The 10,714-nt window shown below is 46.1% G+C and overlaps 1 protein-coding gene across 5 annotated transcripts in view; it reads left to right on the top strand.

Moving 5' to 3' along the window:
* The window catches only part of LOC111957775 (GTPase-activating protein and VPS9 domain-containing protein 1), a 43,685-nt gene that overhangs the window by 11,524 nt on the left and 21,447 nt on the right, over nucleotides 1-10,714 (top strand). For 4 of the 5 annotated variants that reach the window (XM_023978763.2, XM_023978765.2, XM_023978764.2 and 1 more), the window contains exons 2-7: nucleotides 4,692-4,904; nucleotides 5,378-5,645; nucleotides 5,851-6,426; nucleotides 6,582-6,665; nucleotides 6,795-6,929; nucleotides 7,459-7,648. In XM_023978763.2, the coding sequence (XP_023834531.1) occupies nucleotides 4,720-4,904; nucleotides 5,378-5,645; nucleotides 5,851-6,426; nucleotides 6,582-6,665; nucleotides 6,795-6,929; nucleotides 7,459-7,648 (1,438 nt within the window). In that variant the 5' untranslated portion in view covers nucleotides 4,692-4,719. Of the gene's footprint in view, nucleotides 1-4,691; nucleotides 4,905-5,377; nucleotides 5,646-5,850; nucleotides 6,427-6,581; nucleotides 6,666-6,794; nucleotides 6,930-7,458; nucleotides 7,649-8,264; nucleotides 8,340-10,714 lie in introns of all 5 variants that reach the window. The other variant, XM_070436974.1, reaches the window with a different exon arrangement.

Raw genomic sequence — 10,714 nt, 5'->3', positions numbered from 1 at the left:
TGGACTTAAAGCATCCGCCAACTCTGGACAGTCTGTGGTGCAACGTGGCGTTGGTGGATGGAGCGAGACATGATGTCCCAGTGTGCTCAATTTGTTTCAGGTCTGAACGGGCGGCCAGTCCATAGCATCAATGCCTTCCTCTTGCAGAACTGCTGACACACTACAGCACTGAGGTCTAGCATTGTCTTGCATTAGGAGGAACCCAGGGCCAACCGCACCAGCATATGTCTCACAAGGGGTCTGAGGATCTCATCTCGGTACCTAATGGCAGTCAGGCTACTCTGGCGAGCACATGGAGGCTGTGCGCCCCCCAAAGAAATGCCACCCCACACCATGACTGACCACCGCCAAACCGGTCATGCTGGGATGTTGCAGGCAGCAGAACGTTCTCCACGCGGTCTCCAGACTCTGTCACGTCTGTCACGTGCTCAGTGTGAACCTGCTTTCATCTGTGAAGAGCACGGGCGCCAGTGGCATTTCCAATCTTGGTTTCTCTGGCAAAGCCAAACGTCCTGCACGGTTGGGTGTAAGCAAACCCCCACCTGTGGACGTCGGCCCTCATACCACCCTCATGGAGTCTGTTTCTGACCGTTTGAGCAGACGCATGCACATTTGTGGCCTGCTGGGTCATTTTGCAGGGCTCTGCAGTGCTCCTCCTGATCCTCCTTGCACAAAGGCGGAGGTAGCGTCCTGCTGCTGGGTTTTTGCCCTCCTACGGCCTCCTCCACGTCTCCTCATGTACTGGCCTGTCTCCTGGTAGCGCCTCCATGCTCTGGACACTGCCTGACAGACACAGCAAACCTTCTCACAGTCGCCATTGATGTGCCATCCTGATGTAGCTGCACTACCTGAGCCACTGTGTGGGTTGTAGACTCCGTCTCATGCTACCACTAGAGTGAAAGCACCGCCAGCATTCAAAAGTGACCACAACATCAGCCAGGAAGCATAGAACTGAGAAGTAGTCTTGTCACCACCTGCAGAACCACTCCTTTATTGGGATCACCACAATAGCCAAACACACAACGCCATGTTTTCACCATGTTTCCACCGCAAAGGTAGCTTTCACAAAACCCACAAATAGAGAGAAAATGAATCACTAACCTTTGGACAACTTCATCAGATGACAGTCTTATAACATCATGTTATACAATACATTTATGTTTTGTTCAAAAATGTGCATATTTAGAGGTACAAATCCTGGTTTTACATTGTGAATACGTAGCCATGATGCACCAAATTGTCCGGAGATATTTTGGACAGTCACGTAATCTAACCAAAGAACTCATCATAAACTTTACTAAAAAATACATGTTGTACAGCAAATGAAAGATACACTGGTTCTTAATGCAACCGCTGTGTTAGATTTAAAAAAAATAACTTTAGTACAGCATGCAATATTGTGAGACAGCGCTCACCAATTCTCCGCCTTGTTGGAGCCAACACAAACCACAAAAATACGAAATAACATCATAAATATTCTCTTACTTTTGATGATCTTCCATCAGAATGTTGTGCAAGGAGTCCTAGTTCCAGAATAAATCGTTGTTTTGTTTTAGAATGTCCATTTCTTCTGTTGAATTAGCAACTTTGGCTAGCCATGTGGAGGGCACAGGTCCAAGAAATCTTTGCGCCTGGAACGAAAAATTCCAATACTCCCAATAAACGTCGAATAAACTGGTCAAACTCGGTTGAAAATCCTACTTTATGATGTTTTTCTCATATGTATCCAATAAAATCAGAGCCGGAGCATTTCGTCGTGTATACCTAACGCTTTTCAGAAGACAATGTGAGGTTCCCTGGTGCGCAGTTGAATACTGACAAAAGAGCGGACCTGTCACTCCAAAAGCTCTCATTCGGTCTCACATCAAGCTAGACACCCCATTCAACATTCTACTGCCTGTTGACATCTAGTGGAAGGCGTATGAAGTGCATACAGATCCATAAATATAAGCCAGTTGAATAGGCAGGCCCTGACACAGAGCCCCATTTTCAGAATTTGGAAGTTTGCTGCCAATGAGTTCTGTTTTACTAACAGATATAATTCAAACAGTTTTAGAAACTTCAGAGTGTTTTCTATCCAATAGTAATAATAATATGCATATTGTATGATCTAGAACAGAGTACGAGGCCGTTTAATTTGGGCACGATTTTTTCCCAAAGTGAAAATAGCGCCCCCTATTAAGAAGAAGATAACTACACATGGTTGATGATATTACTAGTTTAACTAGCTTGTCCTGCGTTACAAATAATCAATGCGGTAATTTATCATCGAATCACAGCCTACTTCGCCAAACGGGTGGTGATTTAACAAGTGCATTTGCGAAAAAGCACTGTCGTTGCACCAATGTACCTAACCATAAACATCAATGCCTTTCTTAAAATCAATACATAAGTATATATTTTTTTAAACCTGCATATTTAGTTAAAATAAATTAATGTTAGCAGGCAATATTAACAAATTGTGTCACTTCTCTTGCGTATATGCAGCAGTTTGGGCTGCCTGGCTCGTTGTGAACTGTGTGAAGACCATTTCTTCCTAATAAAGACCGTAATTAATTTGCCAGAATTTTAAATAATTATGACATTGAAGTTTGTGCAATGTAACAGCAATATTTAAATAAGGTTAGGTTCATGCTCTACAACATTCGCAGAGTACGACCCTGCCTCACGCAGGAAGCGGCGCAGGTCCTAATCCAGGCACTTGTCATCTCCCGTCTGGATTACTGCAACTCGCGTTGCTGCTCCCTGCCTGTGCCATTAAACCCTACAACTCATCAGAACGCGCAGCCCGTCTGGTTGTCAACTTTCCAAGTTCTCTCACGTCACCCCGCCTCCTCCCTCTCTCCACTGGCTTCCAGTTGAAGCTCGCATCCTTACAAGACCATGGTGCTTGCCTACGGAGCTGTGAGGGGAACGGCACCTCGTACCTTCAGGCTCTGATCAGCCTACACCCCAACAAGGCACTGCTTCATCCACCTCTGGCCTGCTCGCCTCCCTACCTCTGAGAAGTACAGTTCCCGCTCAGCCCAGTCAAAACTGTTCGCTGCTCTGGCACCCCAATGTGGAACAACTCCCTCACGACGCCAGGTCAGCGGAGTCAATCACCACCTTCCGGAGACACTGAAACCCACCTCTTTAAAGGAATATATAGTAAAAGTAACCTTCTAAACCCCCCCCCCCCTAAAGAGTTAGATGCACTATTGTAAAGTGGTTGTCCACTGATATCATAAGGTGAATGCACCAATTTGTAAGTCGCTCTGGATAAGAGCGTCTGCTAAATGACTTAAATGTAATGTAAAATTTAGACTTGTGGATGCCACCCGTTCGATAAAATACGTAACGGTTCCGTATTTCACTGAAAGAATAAATGTTTTGTTTTTCGAAATGATTGTTTCCGGATTTGACCATATTAATGACCTAAGGCTCGTATTTCTGTGTGTTTATTATAATTAAGTCTATGATTTGATAGAGCAGTCTGTCTGAGCGGTGGTAGGCAGCAGCAGGCTCGTAAGCATTCATTCAAACAGCACTTTCCTGCGTTTGCCAGCAGCACTTGGCAATGCTTGAAGCACAGCGCTGTTTATTACTTCAAGCCTATCAACTCCCGAGATTAGGCTGGCAATACTATTGTGCCGATAAGAACATGCAAAAGTCAAAGATATGAAATACAAATTGTATAGAGAGAAATAGTCTTATAAATTCCAATAACTACAACCTAAAACTTCTTAACTGGGAATATTGAAGACTCATGTTAAAAGGAACCACCAGCTATCATATGTTCTGAGCAAGGAACTTAAACGTTAGCTTTTTTACATGGCATATGTTGCACTTTTACTTTCTTCTCCAACACTGTGTTTTTGCATTATTTAAATCAAATCAAACATGTTTCATTATTTATTTGAGACTAAATAGATTTTTATTTATGTATTATATTAAGTGTTCATTCAGTATTGCTGTAATTGTCATTATTATTTATATATATATATTTTTATTTTATTTTTATAAATCGTCCGATTAATCGGTATCGGCATTTGTTGGTCCTCCAATCGGTATCGGCGTTAGTCATAATCCTCTAGTTTATACTTGCGTACTATTGTTTGTACAGTTGAATGTGGTACCTTCAGGCGTTTGGAAGTTGCTCCCAAGGATGAACCAGTGTGGAGGTCTAAAAAAAAAATATATTCTGAAGTCTTGGCTGATTTCTTTTGATTTTCCCATAATGTCAAGCAGAGGCATTGAGTTTGAAAGTAGGCCTTGAAATGTATCCACAGGTACACCTCCAATTGACTCAAATTATGTCAATTAGCCTATCAGAAGCTTCTAAAGCCATGACATCATTTTCTAAGCTGTTTAAAGGCACAGTCAACTTAGTGTATGTAAACTTCTGACCCACTGGAATTGTGATACAGTGAAATAATCTCTAAACAGTTGTTGGAAAAATTACTTGTCATGCACAAAGTAGATGTCCTAACTGACTTGCCAAAACTATAGTTTGTTAACAAGAAATTTGTGGAGTGGTTGAAAAACTAGTTTTAATGACTCCGACCTACGTGTATATAAACTTCCGACTTCAACTGTAGCTCTGTCCTGACTGCCCAGTACTCATTCTCTCGACAACGATGTCATTACCATCCTCATTACCATTTATCCCCCAGTGTCACTGATCTCCCTCTTCTCTCCCTCTTCTGCAGTCTTTATCCTCTGAGTGAGCTGGTAAAGATGGTGAAGCCAGACATCCACACTCTGGCCCACCACCTGAAGCAGGAGCGGCTGTATGTGGCTTCAGAGAAGCAGCTGATCCAGCGGCTCAACGGGGACGTGCTGAAGACTGCTGAGAGACTGTACCGTGCTGCCTGGATCACCAAACAGCAGAGGATCAATCTCGACAGGCTCATTCTCACCAGGTCAGCATGTGGCCCCCAGAGCTGTTGTTACCAGGGCATTTCAACGAGATCGATCCAATTGGAGAATAGAAACAGTTCTAATAGGAACTCACCATTATAAAAATACATTTTGAGTTGTCCTCCTCTTGTTTGCATTCGGCAGTGTGACCTTTAGTGAACTAGTAACTTAATAGTCCTAAAGTAGGATCCCACCGTATTAAACTGTCTTATCTTCCTGATGTGATCATGTTGTTTGTTGTAAATCCTGCCAAACACGGTGCATGTCAGAGCCAGCCGAGCACTATTTAGATTAGCAGCCCAAAAGGGAAATTGCAAGGAATCAGAGGAGTCCTGTGATCAGCAAGCATGTCATACAATTACATGTCACTCCAATCAGTAATCAACAGCTCTCTGTGGCTCACTGTTGCCCATTTCCAGCCACTGGTTTGTGGAGCCTTCTGCTCTCGTAGTAATTAAAGCTCCCTGTCCTACAGTGCTGAGGCCTCCCCGGCCGAATGCTGCCAGCATGCCAAAGTGCTGGAGGACACACAGTTCCTGGACGGCTACAAGACTCTGGGCTTTCAGGAGAGCATCTATGGGGAGTTCCTGGGTCGGGTGCGCGAGAACCCTCGGCTGTTGGCCTCCTGCCTGGTGGCTGGGGAGAGGCTGAACCAGGAGCACACACAGGGGGTCATTTACACGGTCTTCACCTCACTCTACGGCAACTGTATCATGCAGGAGGATGAGCGCTACCTGCTGCAGGTGAGCAGCCCGGACATCTTCTGATCTAAGATCTATACACTTATACTATAAACACACAGCCAATAGCCACATGCACTCACCAAATGCACAGCAGCCACCTCTTATTTAACACTATTACCTGTCCTCATAGGTAGTGTGATGAGGCCATTTCTAACCTCTGTACTGCTAAATCTGGTAAGGGTGCTGCTGTTTCTATCAATTCCAGGTCCTCCGCTACTTGGTGGAGTTTGAGCTGAAGGAGAGCGACAACCCTCGGCGGCTGCTGCGGCGGGGCACGTGCGCCTTCAGCATCCTCTTCAAGCTCTTCTCCGAGGGGCTGTACTCGGCCAAGCTTTTCCTCACCGCCACCCTCCACGAGCCCATCATGCAGCTGCTGGTGGAGGACGAGGACCACCTGGAGACGGATCCCTCCAAGGTGACGGAGCGCTTCACGCCGGCCCAGCAGGAGCGCCTGTTTGGGGAGAAGGGCTCGGAGGGCTACAGACAGAAGGTGGCAGCCGCCGTGGAAGCCAACGAGGCCAAGTTGGTGACCCTGGTCAACAAGTTCATCGGCTACCTGAAGCAGAACACCTACTGCTTCCCCCACAACCTGCGCTGGATAGTGTCTCAGATGTACAAGACACTGTCGTGCGTGGAACGGCTGGAGGTGGGCGAGGTGCGGACCATGTGCACGGACCTGCTGCTCACCTGCTTCATCTGCCCAGCCATAGTCAACCCTGAGCAGTACGGCATCATCTCAGACGCCCCTATCAATGAGGTGGCTCGCTTCAACCTCATGCAGGTCAGTGGACGACCCAACAGACTCATACATCCACACTATTCTTATCCATGCCTGGACATTGACCGCTTACGAATACTATTTGAAATGTTAGATAAAATATCAAATATTGTTACCTTTCCCCTTTATGCATTCTAATCATTATCTTTGTCCTGTAGGTAGGGCAGCTTCTTCAACAGTTGGCAATGGCTGACGATGATGGAGACCCCCGGAGGAAAAAGAGTTTGGCCAAGTTCGATAAGGTAAGATCCTCAAACACACATCTTAATATATAACCAGTTTGTCCATGGGGTAGCTTTTATTACATTCTGAATACATGTTTTGCTTCTTGCCTTATTATTGAAGTTGACTGTCTGGTTGTGTCACCTCAGAGCTGTGTAGCTGCCTTCTTGGATGTGGTAATCGGAGGGAGAGCTGTGGAGACACCGCCCATGTCCTCCATGAACCTACTAGAAGGACTCAGCAGGACTGTGGCGTACATGACACACAGTCAGCTCCTCTGCCTGGTACGCTGCTGATCTGACTGTTTCAGTCTGAATCTTGTGTGGCTTATATTGTAGTTAGCCTAGTCTGGAACAGTATGTACACATGTTTTAGACAGGCAACAGTAAACGTTCCTATGTTACAGGAAGTGAACTTGACATGCCCAGGCTTGTCAGACCAGAAAGGGAGGAGACATTTCACACAGGTTGTTGAGAGTGCTGTTATGTCTCAAGGACTGGGAGTTACCATAGCGTACTCAAGAAATAAAGTATTACCACATCCTCCTGGAACTGCGGTGCTATGGCTCCTCCCTTAGTTACCTTTCTTTATAACATTAGTGCGGTAATAAATAATTACCCTTGCTGTATTCTATTGGCATGTCTCAAGCCCCACTTTTAGTTTCATTGTGAAAAGAGCCCTGCACTTATCACCCGTGTCATAAGTTCTCCACCAGCTTAGCTATTGAAGCCTTAGTAAAAAGTTAATTGGATTCCTCATAGAAACTAGGATGTGAGAGTATTAAATGAAGTAATTAACTCCTATGGTGTTCAGGTGGACTTTGTACGGAGTGTGATGGCAGGGGACCACCTCCGGGAGGAGGAGCACATGCTCCTGGAGACCATGCTGGCCAACGTGCCCCAGTCCCGCACGGTGAAGAGCAACAGTCTGGAGCTCACCCCCTCCAACACCCCCCAGCTCTCCCCAGCCACCACCCCCGCCAACAAAAAAAACAGGAACATAGGTACCTACCGACTTCCTCGGCTGTTGTTACTGTAGACCTGCAGCCACTGGCTTTCTGACAGAGAAATACATACTGCATAATGAAATACGTGGTTAATCTCCAGTACTTGTTATTCCTGTTATAGCATTGCACCAGTTGGAGATTTCAGTTTGAAATTACAATGAAACCAGCCTTTTTATGTACTAACTATAGGTTGTTTCATTCATGGTAATAAATAACGAGAAGAAGTAGCTAAAGTTGTAATGGCTGCAGGAAGCCTCTTATGTAGGAAGCTAATGAGGTTCTGGGCCTGTTTTACAGGTAATTAGCAGCCTCTAGATTGGAGATCCATTACGCAAATGAAAGCCAATTAAATTACAAAATATAAATGAACCCTTTCTTAATTGGTATGGATGGAGAAATATATACCTTCCATCATTAGGAATAAATCAATTAAATGTGATGGTGACAAGATCCTCCTCCATTTAAAATAAGCCACTTTAAGCTGCCCTACTGAAATGTGAACCTTTTCGATTTGAAGCTGTTTTACAGTTGCTTGCTACTCGCTCTGTATTCTCTCTCTGTTGCCCTCAACCTTCTTCCTCCTTTCCTCCTTTGCTGCCTGTGATCGACCCAGGACAACAGTTAGCAACTTCCTGGGACTCCACAACCACCACCCTGTCTGCTCACATTCCATTAGTTACCCCTTTTGGTGGGTAGCCTGGCAGCCCTGTGAAGCTGACTAGAACTAAAGCGTGTTTGTGCCACCTAGTCATGTGCCACTATCAGTCACATACACCCAGTACCAGCCATGCTCATAGCCATGGTTCCTGCTGCAGTCCCACTGCTTCACCACCAGATAGAGCTAGCTACTAGATGTGCTCTTGTCACCATGCCTTTCACCATGCCTGCTTTGCCCTGTGCTCTAGTCTTGTAGACCTGGTTTATACCTGGTTCTCTGCTGCTTGTTTTCACTCACGTGATAAATTATATTGTGTTTAATGATACGTGCTTTTGGCTAAAGAGAAGATTGAAGTCAGACACTTTTTTGGGTGTTTGTTTTCCTGATGTTGGGATCTTAGATCCTTCTGCATAAAGCAATGCATCATAATTACCATCCAGAGCACAATCAGGTCAGTCATTAGAATGGTATGCATGCCACGTGCTGATTGGGATGTGGAGTGTGGCTGCTTCACCGCGTCCGACATGCACTTGTGATTTGTGAACCTTATTGGATGCACTCATTGACCTGTATTACACTGGACGGGTTACACAGCACAGGTTGTCTAAGCAGTGCCGAGCAAAATATCCAGTCTCTATTAGGAAAGATTGATTGATTTAATGATTGAATCCAATTGAGTCAAATTTCTGTTCACTGCAATACCTCTTTCACAATGCAAAACTGAAAGGTTGGGAGCAGCTAACGGGTTGGGAGCAACTAACAGGTAATCTAAGAAGCAATGCAGTCCGTGTGTAGTTGTGTATAGGTACGTGAGTTTTTGTGTTTATAGTTAGTATAGCCTACCTTTTTGCTTTTATTATTATTATTATAGTTGAAGCCGATCCCTGTCTTTTGCGCCCCCTGAATCTCAGTGAGTATTACATAGTAACACCTTGTCCCCTGCTCCCACTGAGTCTGTTAGTTAGTAACACCTCGTCCCCTGCTCCCACTGAGTCTGTTAGTTAGTAACACCTCGTCCCCTGCTCCCTGTTAGTTGTAACACCTCGTCCCCGACTCGCCCCTGAGTCTTGTTAGTCTATAGTACACTCGTCCCCTGCTCCCCCTGAGTCTCTGTTAGTTAAGTAACCACCTCTCCCCTGCTCCCACTGAGTCTCTGTTAGTAAACATCTCGTCCCCTGCTCCCCTGAAGTCTCTGTTAGTTATAACACCTCGTCCCCTGCTCCCCCTGAGTCTCTGTTAGTTAGTAACATCTCGTCCCCTGCTCCCACTGAGTCTCTGTTCAGTAACATTCTCGTCCCCTGCTCCCCCCTGAGTCCTCTGTTAGTTAGTAACATAACCTCGTCCCCTGCTCCCCCTGAGTTTATACTCTGTTAGTAGTTAAACACTCTGTCCCCTGCTCCCCTGAGTCGTTCTAGTTGTAGGTAACACCTCGTCCCCTGCTCCCCTGAGTCTCTGTTAGTTAGTAACATCGTCCCTGCTCCCCTGAGTTCTCTGTTAGTTAGACACCTCGTCCCCTGCTCCCCTGAGTCTCTGTATAGTAACATCTCGTCCCCTGCTCCCCCTGAGTCTCTTTTGTTATAGTAACACCTCGTCCCCTGCTCCCCTGAGTCTCTGTTAGTTTTAGTAACACCTCGTCCCCCTGCTCCCACTGAGTCTCTGTTAGTAACATCTCGTCCCCTGCTCCCCTGAGTCTCTGTTAGTAGTAACACCTCGTCCCCTGCTCCCCCTGAGTCTCTTGTTAGTTAGTAACACACCTCGTTCCCCTGCTCCCCCTGAGTCTCTGTTAGTTAGTAACACCTCGTCCCCTGCTCCCCACTGAGTCTCTGTTAGTAACACCTCGTCCCTGCTCCCCCCTGAGTCTTGTTAGTTAGTAAACCTCGTCCCCTGCTCCCACTGAGTCTCTGTTAGTTAGTACATCCTCGTCCCCTGCTCCCCCTGAGTCTCTGTTAGTTAGTAACACCTCGTCCCTGCTCCCCCTGAGTCTCTGTTAGTTAGTAACATCTCGTCCCTGCTCCCCCTGAGTCTCTGTTAGTATAACACCTCGTCCCCTGCTCCCCCTGAGTCTCTGTTAGTAGTAACACCTCGTCCCCTGCTCCCACTGAGTCTCTGTTAGTAACATCTCGTCCCCTGCTCCCCTGAGTCTCTGTTAGTTAGTAACACCTCGTCCCCTGCTCCCCTGAGTCTCTGTTAGTAGTAACACCTCGTCCCCTGCTCCCCTGAGTCTCTGTTAGTAACACTCTCGTCCCCTGCTCCCCCTGAGTCTCTGTTAGTTAGTAACACCTCGTCCCCTGCTCCCACTGAGTCTCTGTTAGTTAACATTCTCTCCCTGCTCCCCCTGAGTCTCTGTTAGTTAGTTAACACCTCGTCCCCTGCTCCCCCTGAGTCTCTGTCTAGTTAAGTAACAC

The sequence above is a fragment of the Salvelinus sp. IW2-2015 genome, linkage group LG33 (assembly GCF_002910315.2).
Source record: "Salvelinus sp. IW2-2015 linkage group LG33, ASM291031v2, whole genome shotgun sequence".
Classification (NCBI taxonomy): domain Eukaryota; kingdom Metazoa; phylum Chordata; class Actinopteri; order Salmoniformes; family Salmonidae; genus Salvelinus; species Salvelinus sp. IW2-2015.
This window is presented reverse-complemented; position numbering and strand designations above follow the sequence as displayed.